This window comes from Haliotis rufescens, unplaced genomic scaffold, assembly GCF_023055435.1.
Source record: "Haliotis rufescens isolate VD_foot unplaced genomic scaffold, xgHalRufe1.0.p SCAF_101, whole genome shotgun sequence".
Taxonomy (NCBI): Eukaryota; Metazoa; Mollusca; class Gastropoda; order Lepetellida; family Haliotidae; genus Haliotis; species Haliotis rufescens.
Window position 1 is genome coordinate 1,017,508 of NW_025963782.1, and position 19,241 is coordinate 1,036,748.

The 19,241-nt window shown below is 45.3% G+C and overlaps 1 protein-coding gene across 1 annotated transcript in view; it reads right to left on the reverse strand.

The window, feature by feature from the left end:
* LOC124117025 (4'-phosphopantetheine phosphatase-like) overlaps positions 1-18,559 on the reverse strand; it is a 30,795-nt gene extending 12,236 nt beyond the window's left edge. Inside the window, exons 1-3 of the mRNA XM_048391901.1 lie at positions 18,540-18,559; positions 10,388-10,550; positions 9,535-9,722 (exon numbers count right to left, since the gene is read on the reverse strand). Coding sequence (XP_048247858.1) covers positions 9,535-9,722; positions 10,388-10,496 — 297 coding nt within the window. The 5' untranslated portion in view covers positions 10,497-10,550; positions 18,540-18,559. The remainder of the gene's footprint in view (positions 1-9,534; positions 9,723-10,387; positions 10,551-18,539) is intronic.
* Between the last annotated feature and the right edge of the window lie 682 nt (positions 18,560-19,241).

Sequence of the window (19,241 nt, forward strand, 5' to 3'; positions counted from 1 at the left end):
GGGGTTTAACGTTGCGTCCAAGATTATTGCACCTATATAGCGACGTGCATGTACGTGTGTGTGTGTGGCTGCTTGTACTAGTCCGGACCGATGCCAATTTATAGTGCTAACCCACTGAGATACCATGCCGCAGTTTAACATGAATACCCCACTCAGACACAGTATACTGACTCGGAGCCGACCAGTCCTTGTTTTAGCCCCTTAATGCCGAGCGCCAGACAGGGTAACAACAAGTACCATCTTTTAACGTCTTTTGGTATGACGCAGCCGGGGATGGAACACCGGACCTTCCGCTCTATGGGCGGACGCTCTAGCACAAGACCACAGAGGTGGTCCTGTAGAAAAGACACACAGAGAGTGTCACATAACTTGTTCGCGTAAACAAAGATCCAGCAACAAGGTGATGCTCATTTAGTTCAGGTATTACTTACAATCTGTCACTTCTTCCATTATATACAATTTAACAAACTAATGAAGCATGTTTTTCATACATGCATAACCAGAATGCACATCTCAATAAGAAGTGTTATTTATGAGGGTGTGTGGATCGAATTAGAAGAATATTGGTTTGTGTCTGTTGTCACATGACACATTGATAAAACATATCTTATCATATCAAATAAAATACCTGAAAATCAAATCAAACTTTTTCCTCAGAATATGTCACATTTGTCCATGGTTTCACAAACATCAAAGAAAGTGGTACAGTAAACTTTAGTTTAGTATTTTAGAAATAACAAAGATTTGGTTGGTTGGTTGGTTTGTTGTTTAACGTCACACTCAACAATATTCCAGCTATATGACAGCGGCCTGTAAATAATCGAGTCTGGACCAGACAATCCAGTGATTAATATCATGAGCATCGATCCACGCAGTTGGGATCAATGACATGCATCAACCAAGTCAGCGAGCCTGACCACCCGATCCCGTTAGTCGCCTTTTACGACAAGCACAGTCACCTTTTACGACAAGCATGGGTTGCTGAAGACCTATTCTACCCGAGAATCTTCACGAGTCAGAAATAACAAGGAAAACATGGTGATATCTGGTAGATATATATAAAGGAATATCATGGTAATTCATCTTCCAGCCAAGTTTGAACAATTCCTCTGAATTACAGTATTATGTCTTCCCAAACACTGGCTCTACCTAAGAGAGAGTGAGTGAGTGAGTGAGTATGGTTTTATGCTGCTTTTAGCAATATTCCAGCAATATCACGGCGGGGACACCAGAAATGGGCTTCACACATTGTACCCATGTCTGGAATCGAACCCTGGTCTTCGGCGTGACAAGCGAATGCTTTAACTACTAGGCTACCTGACCGCCCCACTCTACCTTAAACGAAATATGGTACTATTGCAAGTCTTCAAAACAGTCAAAAGGTATTGGCAACCTAGATCCGGACAACCACAAGATATTCCCTGACGAATTGAGAGTCCATTAGGATTAGGTTTTAACTATCTTCCAAGAGGGGGTAGCCTAGTGGTTAAAGTTTTCGCTTGTTAAGCCAGACCCTGGTTCGATTCCCCACATGGGTACAATGTGTGAAGCCCATTTCTGGTGTCCCCTGCCATGATCTTGCTGGAATATTGCTAAAAGCGGTGTAAAACCAGACTCACTCACTCACTCACTATCTGCCAGGACATTCACCTCCTCAATATGTACACAATCAATATGGAATCCAATGGCATACCTATAGGACAGGTGAGACTCTAAAGAACCTGCTGTACATGTATGAACAATGTTGATACAAACACCTACCTTTGACCAGTAGTTGATGGCAAAAGTTATAGTGTGCATACCTATAGGACAGGTGAGACTCAACAGGACCTGCTGTGAATGTGTGGTCAATGTTGATACAAACACCTACCTTTGACCAGTAGTTGATGGCAAAAGTTATAGTGTGCATACCTATAGGACAGGTGAGACTCAACAGGACCTGCTGTACATGTATGAACAATGTTGATACAAACACCTACCTTTGACCAGTAGTTGATGGCAAAAGTTATAGTGTGCATACCTATAGGACAGGTGAGACTCAACACGACCTGCTGTACATGTATGAACAATGTTGATACAAACACCTACCTTTGACCAGTAGTTGATGGCAAAAGTTATAGTGTGCATACCTATAGGACAGGTGACACTCAACACGACCTGCTGTACATGTATGAACAATGTTGATACAAACACCTACCTTTGACCAGTAGTTGATGGCAAAAGTTATAGTGTGCATACCTATAGGACAGGTGACACTCAACACGACCTGCTGTACATGTATGAACAATGTTGATACAAACACTTACCTTTGACCAGTAGTTGATGGCAAAAGTTATAGTGTGCATACCTATAGGACAGGTGAGACTCAACAGGACCTGCTGTACATGTATGAACAATGTTGATACAAACACCTACCTTTGACCAGTAGTTGATGGCAAAAGTTATAGTGTGCATACCTATAGGACAGGTGAGACTCAACAGGACCTGCTGTACATGTATGAACAATGTTGATACAAACACCTACCTTTGACCAGTAGTTGATGGCAAAAGTTATAGTGTGCATACCTATAGGACAGGTGAGACTCAACAGGACCTGCTGTACATGTATGAACAATGTTGATACAAACACCTACCTTTGACCAGTAGTTGATGGCAAAAGTTATAGTGTGCATACCTATAGGACAGGTGAGACTCAACAGGACCTGCTGTACATGTATGAACAATGTTGATACAAACACCTACCTTTGACCAGTAGTTGATGGCAAAAGTTATAGTGTGCATACCTATAGGACAGGTGAGACTCAACAGGACCTGCTGTACATGTATGAACAATGTTGATACAAACACCTACCTTTGACCAGTAGTTGATGGCAAAAGTTATAGTGTGCATACCTATAGGACAGGTGAGACTCAACAGGACCTGCTGTACATGTATGAACAATGTTGATACAAACACCTACCTTTGACCAGTAGTTGATGGCAAAAGTTATAGTGTGCATACCTATAGGACAGGTGAGACTCAACAGGACCTGCTGTACATGTATGAACAATGTTGATACAAACACCTACCTTTGACCAGTAGTTGATGGCAAAAGTTATAGTGTGCATACCTATAGGACAGGTGAGACTCAACAGGACCTGCTGTGAATGTGTGGTCAATGTTGATACAAAGACCTACCTTTGACCAGTAGTTGATGGCAAAAGTTATAGTGTGCATACCTATAGGACAGGTGAGACTCAACAGGACCTGCTGTACATGTATGAACAATGTTGATACAAACACCTACCTTTGACCAGTAGTTGATGGCAAAAGTTATAGTGTGCATACCTATAGGACAGGTGAGACTCAACAGGACCTGCTGTGAATGTGTGGTCAATGTTGATACAAAGACCTACCTTTGACCAGTAGTTGATGGCAAAAGTTATAGTGTGCATACCTATAGGACAGGTGAGACTCAACAGGACCTGCTGTACATGTATGAACAATGTTGATACAAACACTTACCTTTGACCAGTAGTTGATGGCAAAAGTTATAGTGTGCATACCTATAGGACAGGTGAGACTCAACAGGACCTGCTGTACATGTATGAACAATGTTGATACAAACACCTACCTTTGACCAGTAGTTGATGGCAAAAGTTATAGTGTGCATACCTATAGGACAGATGAGACTCAACAGGACCTGCTGTACATGTATGAACAATGTTGATACAAACACTTACCTTTGACCAGTAGTTGATGGCAAAAGTTATAGTGTGCATACCTATAGGACAGGTGAGACTCAACAGGACCTGCTGTGCATGTATGAACAATGTTGATACAAACACCTACCTTTGACCAGTAGTTGATGGCAAAAGTTATAGTGTGCATACTGTAAACAGGGAAATTTTTGCGACCGTTTTATTATTTCGAGTTTTGCGAACGAGACTCAATCGCAAAAATTAAAAACGCAAAAATAAGTATAAATAATACATACATACTTTATTCATTGCAACACGTCATCAAATGTTGAAATAATCAACCAGAACCACAAGTTACTCAATAAGTTAAAAACACAAATGAATGCAGAATGGTCACACAATAAATCACAAATGACAGTGTAAACAGACCAGTCAGTGTCACTGTTACCTCACAGTAATCCTGCCTTCTTCCAACCTCGCTTGATTGCGTCAGTGTCCTTTGCAATTTTGTCCACAATTTTGTTTGCATTCAAACTCACAGTCATGACACTGAGTTGAGTCAATTATCGTATATGATAATTGGTCGCAATCCTTTCCGGTCAACTTTCCGGCCAACTCAGATTAACTAGCTTTCGAGAGAAGCTGTCTATTGTTTGGTAATCGAGAGGTCACCTCAACACGGCAACTCGCAAAAATATCTCGTCGCAGTATTGTCTTTGGTGTGGTATTCGCAATATTTTAACGGCGCAGAAATAAAGCTGTTTACAGTAGTCATAGGACAGATGAGACTCAACAGGACCTGCTGTACATGTATGAACAATATTGACACAAACACTTACCTTTGACCAGTAGTTGATGGCAAAAGTTATAGTGTGCATACCTATAGGACAGGTGAGACTCAACAGGACCTGCTGTACATGTATGAACAATGTTGATACAAACACCTACCTTTGACCAGTAGTTGATGGCAAAAGTTATCGTGTGCATACCTATAGGACAGGTGAGACTCAACAGGACCTGCTGTACATGTATGAACAATGTTGATACAAACACCTACCTTTGACCAGTAGTTGATGGCAAAAGTTATAGTGTGCATACCTATAGGACAGGTGACACTCAACAGGACCTGCTGTACATGTATGAACAATGTTGATACAAACACTTACCTTTGACCAGTAGTTGATGGCAAAAGTTATAGTGTGCATACCTATAGGACAGGTGAGACTCAACAGGACCTGCTGTACATGTATGAACAATGTTGACACAAACACCTACCTTTGACCAGTAGTTGATGGCAAAAGTTATAGTGTGCATACCTATAGGACAGGTGAGACTCAACAGGACCTGCTGTACATGTATGAACAATGTTGATACAAACACTTACCTTTGACCAGTAGTTGATGGCAAAAGTTATAGTGTGCATACCTATAGGACAGGTGAGACTCAACAGGACCTGCTGTGAATGTATGAACAATGTTGATACAAACACTTACCTTTGACCAGTAGTTGATGGCAAAAGTTATAGTGTGCATACCTATAGGACAGGTGACACTCAACAGGACCTGCTGTACATGTATGAACAATGTTGACACAAACACCTACCTTTGACCAGTAGTTGATGGCAAAAGTTATAGTGTGCATACCTATAGGACAGGTGAGACTCAACAGGACCTGCTGTACATGTATGAACAATGTTGATACAAACACTTACCTTTGACCAGTAGTTGATGGCAAAAGTTATAGTGTGCATACCTATAGGACAGGTGAGACTCAACAGGACCTGCTGTGAATGTATGAACAATGTTGATACAAACACTTACCTTTGACCAGTAGTTGATGGCAAAAGTTATAGTGTGCATACCTATAGGACAGGTGACACTCAACAGGACCTGCTGTACATGTATGAACAATGTTGACACAAACACCTACCTTTGACCAGTAGTTGATGGCAAAAGTTATAGTGTGCATACCTATAGGACAGGTGAGACTCAACAGGACCTGCTGTACATGTATGAACAATGTTGATACAAACACTTACCTTTGACCAGTAGTTGATGGCAAAAGTTATAGTGTGCATACCTATAGGACAGGTGAGACTCAACAGGACCTGCTGTACATGTATGAACAATGTTGATACAAACACCTACCTTTGACCAGTAGTTGATGGCAAAAGTTATAGTGTGCATACCTATAGGACAGGTGAGACTCAACAGGACCTGCTGTACATGTATGAACAATGTTGATACAAACACCTACCTTTGACCAGTAGTTGATGGCAAAAGTTATAGTGTGCATACCTATAGGACAGGTGAGACTCAACAGGACCTGCTGTACATGTATGAACAATGTTGATACAAACACTTACCTTTGACCAGTAGTTGATGGCAAAAGTTATAGTGTGCATACCTATAGGACAGGTGAGACTCAACAGGACCTGCTGTACATGTATGAACAATGTTGATACAAACACTTACCTTTGACCAGTAGTTGATGGCAAAAGTTATAGTGTGCATACCTATAGGACAGGTGAGACTCAACAGGACCTGCTGTGAATGTGTGGTCAATGTTGATACAAACACCTACCTTTGACCAGTAGTTGATGGCAAAAGTTATAGTGTGCATACCTATAGGACAGGTGACACTCAACAGGACCTGCTGTACATGTATGAACAATGTTGATACAAACACTTACCTTTGACCAGTAGTTGATGGCAAAAGTTATAGTGTGCCTACCTATAGGACAGGTGAGACTCAACAGGACCTGCTGTACATGTATGAACAATGTTGATACAAACACCTACCTTTGACCAGTAGTTGATGGCAAAAGTTATAGTGTGCATACCTATAGGACAGGTGACACTCAACAGGACCTGCTGTACATGTATGAACAATGTTGACACAAACACCTACCTTTGACCAGTAGTTGATGGCAAAAGTTATAGTGTGCATACCTATAGGACAGGTGAGACTCAACAGGACCTGCTGTACATGTATGAACAATGTTGATACAAACACTTACCTTTGACCAGTAGTTGATGGCAAAAGTTATAGTGTGCATACCTATAGGACAGGTGACACTCAACAGGACCTGCTGTACATGTATGAACAATGTTGATACAAACACCTACCTTTGACCAGTAGTTGATGGCAAAAGTTATAGTGTGCATACCTATAGGACAGGTGAGACTCAACAGGACCTGCTGTACATGTATGAACAATGTTGATACAAACACCTACCTTTGACCAGTAGTTGATGGCAAAAGTTATAGTGTGCATACCTATAGGACAGGTGAGACTCAACAGGACCTGCTGTACATGTATGAACAATGTTGATACAAACACTTACCTTTGACCAGTAGTTGATGGCAAAAGTTATAGTGTGCATACCTATAGGACAGGTGAGACTCAACAGGACCTGCTGTACATGTATGAACAATGTTGATACAAACACCTACCTTTGACCAGTAGTTGATGGCAAAAGTTATAGTGTGCATACCTATAGGACAGGTGAGACTCAACAGGACCTGCTGTACATGTATGAACAATGTTGATACAAACACCTACCTTTGACCAGTAGTTGATGGCAAAAGTTATAGTGTGCATACCTATAGGACAGGTGAGACTCAACAGGACCTGCTGTACATGTATGAACAATGTTGATACAAACACCTACCTTTGACCAGTAGTTGATGGCAAAAGTTATAGTGTGCATACCTATAGGACAGGTGAGACTCAACAGGACCTGCTGTGAATGTATGAACAATGTTGATACAAACACTTACCTTTGACCAGTAGTTGATGGCAAAAGTTATAGTGTGCATACCTATAGGACAGGTGAGACTCAACAGGACCTGCTGTACATGTATGAACAATGTTGATACAAACACCTACCTTTGACCAGTAGTTGATGGCAAAAGTTATAGTGTGCATACCTATAGGACAGGTGAGACTCAACACGACCTGCTGTACATGTATGAACAATGTTGATACAAACACCTACCTTTGACCAGTAGTTGATGGCAAAAGTTATAGTGTGCATACCTATAGGACAGGTGAGACTCAACAGGACCTGCTGTACATGTATGAACAATGTTGATACAAACACCTACCTTTGACCAGTAGTTGATGGCAAAAGTTATAGTGTGCATACCTATAGGACAGATGAGACTCAACACGACCTGCTGTACATGTATGAACAATGTTGATACAAACACCTACCTTTGACCAGTAGTTGATGGCAAAAGTTATAGTGTGCATACCTATAGGACAGGTGAGACTCAACAGGACCTGCTGTACATGTATGAACAATGTTGATACAAACACCTACCTTTGACCAGTAGTTGATGGCAAAAGTTATAGTGTGCATACCTATAGGACAGATGAGACTCAACACGACCTGCTGTACATGTATGAACAATGTTGATACAAACACCTACCTTTGACCAGTAGTTGATGGCAAAAGTTATAGTGTGCATACCTATAGGACAGGTGAGACTCAACAGGACCTGCTGTACATGTATGAACAATGTTGATACAAACACCTACCTTTGACCAGTAGTTGATGGCAAAAGTTATAGTGTGCATACCTATAGGACAGGTGAGACTCAACAGGACCTGCTGTACATGTATGAACAATGTTGATACAAACACCTACCTTTGACCAGTAGTTGATGGCAAAAGTTATAGTGTGCATACCTATAGGACAGGTGAGACTCAACAGGACCTGCTGTACATGTATGAACAATGTTGATACAAACACCTACCTTTGACCAGTAGTTGATGGCAAAAGTTATAGTGTGCATACCTATAGGACAGGTGAGACTCAACAGGACCTGCTGTACATGTATGAACAATGTTGATACAAACACCTACCTTTGACCAGTAGTTGATGGCAAAAGTTATAGTGTGCATACCTATAGGACAGGTGAGACTCAACAGGACCTGCTGTACATGTATGAACAATGTTGATACAAACACCTACCTTTGACCAGTAGTTGATGGCAAAAGTTATAGTGTGCATACCTATAGGACAGGTGAGACTCAACAGGACCTGCTGTGAATGTGTGGTCAATGTTGATACAAAGACCTACCTTTGACCAGTAGTTGATGGCAAAAGTTATAGTGTGCATACCTATAGGACAGGTGAGACTCAACAGGACCTGCTGTGAATGTATGAACAATGTTGATACAAACACTTACCTTTGACCAGTAGTTGATGGCAAAAGTTATAGTGTGCATACCTATAGGACAGGTGAGACTCAACAGGACCTGCTGTACATGTATGAACAATGTTGATACAAACACTTACCTTTGACCAGTAGTTGATGGCAAAAGTTATAGTGTGCATACCTATAGGACAGGTGAGACTCAACAGGACCTGCTGTGAATGTATGAACAATGTTGATACAAACACTTACCTTTGACCAGTAGTTGATGGCAAAAGTTATAGTGTGCATACCTATAGGACAGGTGAGACTCAACAGGACCTGCTGTACATGTATGAACAATGTTGATACAAACACCTACCTTTGACCAGTAGTTGATGGCAAAAGTTATAGTGTGCATACCTATAGGACAGGTGAGACTCAACAGGACCTGCTGTACATGTATGAACAATGTTGATACAAACACCTACCTTTGACCAGTAGTTGATGGCAAAAGTTATAGTGTGCATACCTATAGGACAGGTGAGACTCAACAGGACCTGCTGTACATGTATGAACAATGTTGATACAAACACTTACCTTTGACCAGTAGTTGATGGCAAAAGTTATAGTGTGCATACCTATAGGACAGGTGAGACTCAACAGGACCTGCTGTACATGTATGAACAATGTTGATACAAACACCTACCTTTGACCAGTAGTTGATGGCAAAAGTTATAGTGTGCATAGTCATAGGATGGCCACGGATGAAGTAGCCCCCAAAGTAAATCTTCTTGAGGTTATGAATCCTGGCATGCAGGTAGGCGATCTGTCCAATGTCATTACTGATGGACAGCAGCAGGCTCCGGGCCAAGTCCTCCTCCTTGAAACTCTTGGCTGCAACAGGAACACAGGGCCCAGTTACATGGCTAACTGTGGCTTTACACATAACACGGTAAATGTTTCCAAGAGTCGGATTCAAAAGACGCATATTGACCCACTACGTCAACAAAATTACAGAAATAGTGACATGTCACTGTTATTCTTTAGTTTCCCTCCAAGTAAGCTGAAAATCATGTGTACAGAAATCTTTACCCATCAAGTAAGGAAAGAGTGGATGTTTTATATTAACATAATATTTTTACAACTCAAACAAAAATCATAATCCTTCCTCTCTAAATTTTGCAGTTTCAGAGAGATTTAAAAATACATAAAAACACAAAGCCACTACATTTTCAAGAATGCAAACACCCTTGTACTGGCAAATATCAAAATCTCGTCACGTGTGAATTGATCAAAAGATCGTACCAACTCACCGTTATTGTTGTAAGTTAATTTGTTTTCATGCATGATTTGGGGATTTTTAATATACTCGACCGCACAGGGTGGCTCTGACAACTTTTCCACACATAAAGCCTAACTGGTTTTATACCAAGGAGCTATGCTGAAGATAAATTTCATTCTTATTAACATAAAACCAGTGACCAAAGCACGGTACTAAGGACTTTCTGTGGAAAACACATCTCTGATTTTACTACTATTTGTTCTGAGACCCAACTAACTATTCTTGTCTTTTGGCGAGCGTGCTGCTTTCCCAAAGCTGCTGGCGATGATGTCCCCTGGAAGACCTATGCTGGTGTAGGCGCCCCCGTAGATATCCTTGACCAGCATGTCCACTGACCGGTGATCCCCTCTTTCTGCCAGCTCAACAAGCTCATCAAAGCTCTGGGGGAGAATATTGTGGATAATAGTGTTTGTGACAAGTGAAATTACAAATGATAACTCGGATCCAGGTTCAAGTGAAATAAAAACATTCCAATCAAACGTAACAAGAGAGAAAGGTACCACCACATGAGAACCACGGGAACATGTGCTCATTAAAGTTGCGTTGTTCTTGGCTGACAAAACTTTGTCTGTCAGCTATCATTCAACTGCAATGTCTGACAATTGGAAGCAGGAGAAAGGCAGTGGGCTGTTGCCAGGATATTCAAGGTGTCCCAGGGCACTAGACTGTATGTCATGTGACACACAGATCCCAGGTCTACCCTCTGTTCCTACAGCTGTCTAAGACGACTTCATATGCATATTGTGGCAAAGGTGTACAACAGTAGCCATTCGAAGATTGCAAAGTGTATAAGACCAGACAGTCTGGAAATGACTTCGTTCGTACGTTCGTTCGTTCGTGAGTGAGTGAGTGAGTTTGGTTTTACGCCGCTTTAAGCAACATTCCAGCAACATCGCGGCGGGGACACCAGAAATGGGCTTCACACATTGTACCCATCTCGGGAATCGGCATGACGAGCGAACACTAGGCTGCCCGACCGCCCATCTTCATGAAGCAGGTCTCACTGAACTATCATTTACTGTGTAATGTCTTCATATTGGATATGAGTTTGCAATATGTAATCACTCATCAAGTGCTCAGATGTGCGTTTCTTCCCACACCAAAATCTGCCTGAATGCTAAGTGCTGAACAGTAAACTACTTCAATGAAGTAAACCTGCATCCCTCTGGTACTCTTCCCCATGGCCAAAATAAGCCCAGCCCCCACAAGTTCTCTTACACCAAGAATCAGTAAACTACTACAATGAAGTAAGTCTGAACCCCTGTAGGCATCCTGCCTTACCCTGGCCTCTGTGAGGAGTGAGCCCAGCCCCCACAAGTTCTCTTACACCGAGAATCAGTAAACTACTACAATGAAGTAAGTCTGAACCCCTGTAGGCATCCTGCCTTACCCTGGCCTCTGTGAGGAGTGAGCCCAGCCCCCACAAGTTCTCTTACACTGAGAATCAGTAAACTACTACAAGGAAGTAAGTCTGAACCCCTGTAGGCATCCTGCCTTACCCTGGCCTCTGTGAGGAGTGAGCCCAGCCCCCACAAGTTCTCTTACACTGAGAATCAGTAAACTACTACAATGAAGTTAGTCTGAACCCCTGTAGGCATCCTGCCTTACCCTGGCCTCTGTGAGGAGTGAGCCCAGCCCCCACAAGTTCTCTTACACTGAGAATCAGTAAACTACTACAATGAAGTAAGTTTGAACCCCTGTAGGCATCCTGCCTTACCCTGGCCTCTGTGAGGTGTGAGCCCAGCCCCCACAAGTTCTCTTACACTGAGAATCAGTAAACTACTACAATGAAGTAAGTCTGAACCCCTGTAGGCATCCTGCCTTACCCTGGCCTCTGTGAGGAGTGAGCCCAGCCCCCACAAGTTCTCTTACACTGAGAATCAGTAAACTACTACAATGAAGTTAGTCTGAACCCCTGTAGGCATCCTGCCTTACCCTGGCCTCTGTGAGGAGTGAGCCCAGCCCCCACAAGTTCTCTTACACCGAGAATCAGTAAACTACTACAATGAAGTAAGTCTGAACCCCTGTAGGCATCCTGCCTTACCCTGGCCTCTGTGAGGAGTGAGCCCAGCCCCCACAAGTTCTCTTACACCGAGAATCAGTAAACTACTACAAGGAAGTAAGTCTGAACCCCTGTAGGCATCCTGCCTTACCCTGGCCTCTGTGAGGAGTGAGCCCAGCCCCCACAAGTTCTCTTACACCGAGAATCAGTAAACTACCACAATGAAGTAAGTCTGTACCCCTGTAGGCATCCTGCCTTACCCTGGCCTCTGTGAGGAGTGAGCCCAGCCCCCACAAGTTCTCTTACACTGAGAATCAGTAAACTACTACAATGAAGTAAGTCTGAACCCCTGTAGGCATCCTGCCTTACCCTGGCCTCTGTGAGGAGTGAGCCCAGCCCCCACAAGTTCTCTTACACCGAGAATCAGTAAACTACTACAATGAAGTAAGTCTGAACCCCTGTAGGCATCCTGCCTTACCCTGGCCTCTGTGAGGAGTGAGCCCAGCCCCCACAAGTTCTCTTACACTGAGAATCAGTAAACTACTACAATGAAGTAAGTCTGTACCCCTGTAGGCATCCTGCCTTACCCTGGCCTCTGTGAGGAGTGAGCCCAGCCCCCACAAGTTCTCTTACACCGAGAATCAGTAAACTACTACAATGAAGTAAGTCTGAACCCCTGTAGGCATCCTGCCTTACCCTGGCCTCTGTGAGGAGTGAGCCCAGCCCCCACAAGTTCTCTTACACTGAGAATCAGTAAACTACTACAATGAAGTAAGTCTGTACCCCTGTAGGCATCCTGCCTTACCCTGGCCTCTGTGAGGAGTGAGCCCAGCCCCCACAAGTTCTCTTACACTGAGAATCAGTAAACTACTACAATGAAGTAAGTCTGAACCCCTGTAGGCATCCTGCCTTACCCTGGCCTCTGTGAGGAGTGAGCCCAGCCCCCACAAGTTCTCTTACACTGAGAATCAGTAAACTACTACAATGAAGTAAGTCTGAACCCCTGTAGGCATCCTGCCTTACCCTGGCCTCTGTGAGGAGTGAGCCCAGCCCCCACAAGTTCTCTTACACTGAGAATCAGTAAACTACTACAATGAAGTTAGTCTGAACCCCTGTAGGCATCCTGCCTTACCCTGGCCTCTGTGAGGAGTGAGCCCAGCCCCCACAAGTTCTCTTACACCGAGAATCAGTAAACTACTACAATGAAGTAAGTCTGAACCCCTGTAGGCATCCTGCCTTACCCTGGCCTCTGTGAGGAGTGAGCCCAGCCCCCACAAGTTCTCTTACACCGAGAATCAGTAAACTACTACAAGGAAGTAAGTCTGAACCCCTGTAGGCATCCTGCCTTACCCTGGCCTCTGTGAGGAGTGAGCCCAGCCCCCACAAGTTCTCTTACACCGAGAATCAGTAAACTACCACAATGAAGTAAGTCTGTACCCCTGTAGGCATCCTGCCTTACCCTGGCCTCTGTGAGGAGTGAGCCCAGCCCCCACAAGTTCTCTTACACTGAGAATCAGTAAACTACTACAATGAAGTAAGTCTGAACCCCTGTAGGCATCCTGCCTTACCCTGGCCTCTGTGAGGAGTGAGCCCAGCCCCCACAAGTTCTCTTACACCGAGAATCAGTAAACTACTACAATGAAGTAAGTCTGAACCCCTGTAGGCATCCTGCCTTACCCTGGCCTCTGTGAGGAGTGAGCCCAGCCCCCACAAGTTCTCTTACACTGAGAATCAGTAAACTACTACAATGAAGTAAGTCTGTACCCCTGTAGGCATCCTGCCTTACCCTGGCCTCTGTGAGGAGTGAGCCCAGCCCCCACAAGTTCTCTTACACCGAGAATCAGTAAACTACTACAATGAAGTAAGTCTGAACCCCTGTAGGCATCCTGCCTTACCCTGGCCTCTGTGAGGAGTGAGCCCAGCCCCCACAAGTTCTCTTACACTGAGAATCAGTAAACTACTACAATGAAGTAAGTCTGTACCCCTGTAGGCATCCTGCCTTACCCTGGCCTCTGTGAGGAGTGAGCCCAGCCCCCACAAGTTCTCTTACACTGAGAATCAGTAAACTACTACAATGAAGTAAGTCTGAACCCCTGTAGGCATCCTGCCTTACCCTGGCCTCTGTGAGGAGTGAGCCCAGCCCCCACAAGTTCTCTTACACTGAGAATCAGTAAACTACTACAATGAAGTAAGTCTGTACCCCTGTAGGCATCCTGCCTTACCCTGGCCTCTGTGAGGAGTGAGCCCAGCCCCCACAAGTTCTCTTACACTGAGAATCAGTAAACTACTACAATGAAGTAAGTCTGAACCCCTGTAGGCATCCTGCCTTACCCTGGCCTCTGTGAGGAGTGAGCCCAGCCCCCACAAGTTCTCTTACACTGAGAATCAGTAAACTACTACAAGGAAGTAAGTCTGTACCCCTGTAGGCATCCTGCCTTACCCTGGCCTCTGTGAGGAGTGAGCCCAGCCCCCACAAGTTCTCTTACACCGAGAATCAGTAAACTACTACAATGAAGTAAGTCTGAACCCCTGTAGGCATCCTGCCTTACCCTGGCCTCTGTGAGGAGTGAGCCCAGCCCCCACAAGTTCTCTTACACCGAGAATCAGTAAACTACTACAATGAAGTAAGTCTGTACCCCTGTAGGCATCCTGCCTTACCCTGGCCTCTGTGAGGAGTGAGCCCAGCCCCCACAAGTTCTCTTACACTGAGAATCAGTAAACTACTACAATGAAGTAAGTCTGAACCCCTGTAGGCATCCTGCCTTACCCTGGCCTCTGTGAGGAGTGAGCCCAGCCCCCACAAGTTCTCTTACACTGAGAATCAGTAAACTACTACAATGAAGTAAGTCTGTACCCCTGTAGGCATCCTGCCTTACCCTGGCCTCTGTGAGGAGTGAGCCCAGCCCCCACAAGTTCTCTTACACTGAGAATCAGTAAACTACTACAATGAAGTAAGTCTGTACCCCTGTAGGCATCCTGCCTTACCCTGGCCTCTGTGAGGAGTGAGCCCAGCCCCCACAAGTTCTCTTACACTGAGAATCAGTAAACTACTACAAGGAAGTAAGTCTGTACCCCTGTAGGCATCCTGCCTTACCCTGGCCTCTGTGAGGAGTGAGCCCAGCCCCCACAAGTTCTCTTACACCGAGAATCAGTAAACTACTACAATGAAGTAAGTCTGAACCCCTGTAGGCATCCTGCCTTACCCTGGCCTCTGTGAGGAGTGAGCCCAGCCCCCACAAGTTCTCTTACACCGAGAATCAGTAAACTACTACAATGAAGTAAGTCTGAACCCCTGTAGGCATCCTGCCTTACCCTGGCCTCTGTGAGGAGTGAGCCCAGCCCCCACAAGTTCTCTTACACCGAGAATCAGTAAACTACTACAAGGAAGTAAGTCTTAACCCCTGTAGGCATCCTGCCTTACCCTGGCCTCTGTGAGGAGTGAGCCCAGCCCCCACAAGTTCTCTTACACTGAGAATCAGTAAACTACTACAAGGAAGTAAGTCTGAACCCCTGTAGGCATCCTGCGTTACCCTGGCCTCTGTGAGGAGTGAGCCCAGCCCCCACAACTTCTCTTACACCGAGAATCAGTAAACTACTACAATGAAGTAAGTCTGTACCCCTGTAGGCATCCTGCCTTACCCTGGCCTCTGTGAGGAGTGAGCCCAGCCCCCACAAGTTCTCTTACACTGAGAATCAGTAAACTACTACAATGAAGTAAGTCTGAACCCCTGTAGGCATCCTGCCTTACCCTGGCCTCTGTGAGGAGTGAGCCAGCCCCCACAAGTTCTCTTACACTGAGAATCAGTAAACTACTACAAGGAAGTAAGTCTGAACCCCTGTAGGCATCCTGCCTTACCCTGGCCTCTGTGAGGAGTGAGCCCAGCCCCCACAAGTTCTCTTACACTGAGAATCAGTAAAACTACTACAATGAAGTAAGTCTGTACCCCTGTAGGCATCCTGCCTTACCCTGGCCTCTGTGAGGAGTGAGCCCAGCCCCCACAAGTTCTCTTACACCGAGAATCAGTAAACTACTACAATGAAGTAAGTCTGTACCCCTGTAGGCATCTTGCCTTACCCTGGCCTCTGTGAGGAGTGAGCCCAGCCCCAACAAGTTCTCTTACACTGAGAATCAGTAAACTACTACAATGAAGTAAGTCTGAACCCCTGTAGGCATCCTGCCTTACCCTGCCTCTGTGAGGAGTGAGCCCAGCCCCCACAAGTTCTCTTACACTGAGAATCAGTAAACTACTACAATGAAGTAAGTCTGAACCCCTGTAGGCATCCTGCCTTACCCTGGCCTCTGTGAGGAGTGAGCCCAGCCCCCACAAGTTCTCTTACACCGAGAATCAGTAAACTACTACAATGAAGTAAGTCTGTACCCCTGTAGGCATCCTGCCTTACCCTGGCCTCTGTGAGGAGTGAGCCCAGCCCCCACAAGTTCTCTTACACTGAGAATCAGTAAACTACTACAATGAAGTAAGTCTGTACCCCTGTAGGCATCCTGCCTTACCCTGGCCTCTGTGAGGAGTGAGCCCAGCCCCCACAAGTTCTCTTACACCGAGAATCAGTAAACTACTACAATGAAGTAAGTCTGTACCCCTGTAGGCATCCTGCCTTACCCTGGCCTCTGTGAGGAGTGAGCCCAGCCCCCACAAGTTCTCTTACACTGAGAATCAGTAAACTACTACAAGGAAGTAAGTCTGAACCCCTGTAGGCATCCTGCCTTACCCTGGCCTCTGTGAGGAGTGAGCCCAGCCCCCACAAGTTCTCTTACACTGAGAATCAGTAAACTACTACAAGGAAGTAAGTCTGTACCCCTGTAGGCATCCTGCCTTACCCTGGCCCTCTGTGAGGAGTGAGCCCAGCCCCCACAAGTTCTCTTACACTGAGAATCAGTAAACTACTACAAGGAAGTAAGTCTGTACCCCTGTAGGCATCCTGCCTTACCCTGGCCTCTGTGAGGAGTGAGCCCAGCCCCCACAAGTTCTCTTACACTGAGAATCAGTAAACTACTACAATGAAGTAAGTCTGTACCCCTGTAGGCATCCTGCCTTACCCTGGCCTCTGTGAGGAGTGAGCCCAGCCCCCACAAGTTCTCTTACACCGAGAATCAGTAAACTACTACAATGAAGTAAGTCTGTACCCCTGTAGGCATCCTGCCTTACCCTGGCCTCTGTGAGGAGTGAGCCCAGCCCCCAACAAGTTCTCTTACACTGAGAATCAGTAAACTACTACAATGAAGTAAGTCTGAACCCCTGTAGGCATCCTGCCTTACCCTGGCCTCTGTGAGGAGTGAGCCCAGCCCCCACAAGTTCTCTTACACTGAGAATCAGTAAACTACTACAATGAAGTAAGTCTGAACCCCTGTAGGCATCCTGCCTTACCCTGGCCTCTGTGAGGAGTGAGCCCAGCCCCCACAAGTTCTCTTACACCGAGAATCAGTAAACTACTACAATGAAGTAAGTCTGTACCCCTGTAGGCATCCTGCCTTACCCTGGCCTCTGTGAGGAGTGAGCCCAGCCCCCACAAGTTCTCTTACACCGAGAATCAGTAAACTACTACAATGAAGTAAGTCTGTACCCCTGTAGGCATCCTGCCTTACCCTGGCCTCTGTGAGGAGTGAGCCCAGCCCCCACAAGTTCTCTTACACCGAGAATCAGTAAACTACTACAATGAAGTAAGTCTGTACCCCTGTAGGCATCATGCCTTACCCTGGCCTCTGTGAGGGAGTGAGCCCAGCCCCCACAAGTTCTCTTACACTGAGAATCAGTAAACTACTACAAGGAAGTAAGTCTGAACCCCTGTAGGCATCCTGCCTTACCCTGGCCTCTGTGAGGAGTGAGCCCAGCCCCCACAAGTTCTCTTACACTGAGAATCAGTAAACTACTACAAGGAAGTAGTCTGTACCCCTGTAGGCATCCTGCCTTACCCTGGCCTCTGTGAGGAGTGAGCCCAACCCCCACAAGTTCTCTTACACTGAGAATCAGTAAACTACTACAAAGGAAGTAAGTCTGAACCCCTGTAGGCATCCTGCCTTACCCTGGCCTCTGTGAGGAGTGAGCCCAGCCCCCACAAGTTCTCTTACACTGAGAATCAGTAAACTACTACAATGAAGTAAGTCTGAACCCCTGTAGGCATCCTGCCTTACCCTGGCCTCTGTGAGGAGTGAGCCCAGCCCCCACAAGTTCTCTTACACTGAGAATCAGTAAACTACTACAATGAAGTAAGTCTGTACCCCTGTAGGCATCCTGCCTTACCCTGGCCTCTGTGAGGAGTGAGCCCAGCCCCCCACAAGTTCTCTTACACTGAGAATCAGTAAACTACTACAAGGAAGTAAGTCTGAACCCCTGTAGGCATCCTGCCTTACCCTGGCCTCTGTGAGGAGTGAGCCAGCCCCCACAAGTTCTCTTACACTGAGAATCAGTAAACTACTACAATGAAGTAAGTCTGTAACCCCTGTAGGCATCCTGCCTTACCCTGGCCTCTGTGAGGAGTAAACCCAGCCCCCACAAGTTCTCTTACACCTGAGAATCAGTAAACTACTACAATGAAGTAAGTCTGTACCCCTGTAGGCATCCTGCCTTACCCTGGCCTCTGTGAGGAGTGAGCCCAGCCCCCACAAGTTCTCTTACACCGAGAATCAGTAAACTACTACAATGAAGTAAGTCTGAACCCCTGTAGGCATCCTGCCTTACCCTGGCCTCTGTGAGGAGTGAGCCCAGCCCCCACAAGTTCTCTTACACTGAGAATCAGTAAACTACTACAAGGAAGTAAGTCTGAACCCCTGTAGGCATCCTGCCTTACCCTGGCCTCTGTGAGGAGTGAGCCCAGCCCCCACAAGTTCTCTTACACTGAGAATCAGTAAACTACTACAAGGAAGTAAGTCTGAACCCCTGTAGGCATCCTGCCTTACCCTGGCCTCTGTGAGGAGTGAGCCCAGCCCCCACAAGTTCTCTTACACTGAGAATCAGTAAACTACTACAATGAAGTAAGTCTGTACCCCTGTAGGCATCCTGCCTTACCCTGGCCTCTGTGAGGAGTGAGCCCAGCCCCCACAAGTTCTCTTACA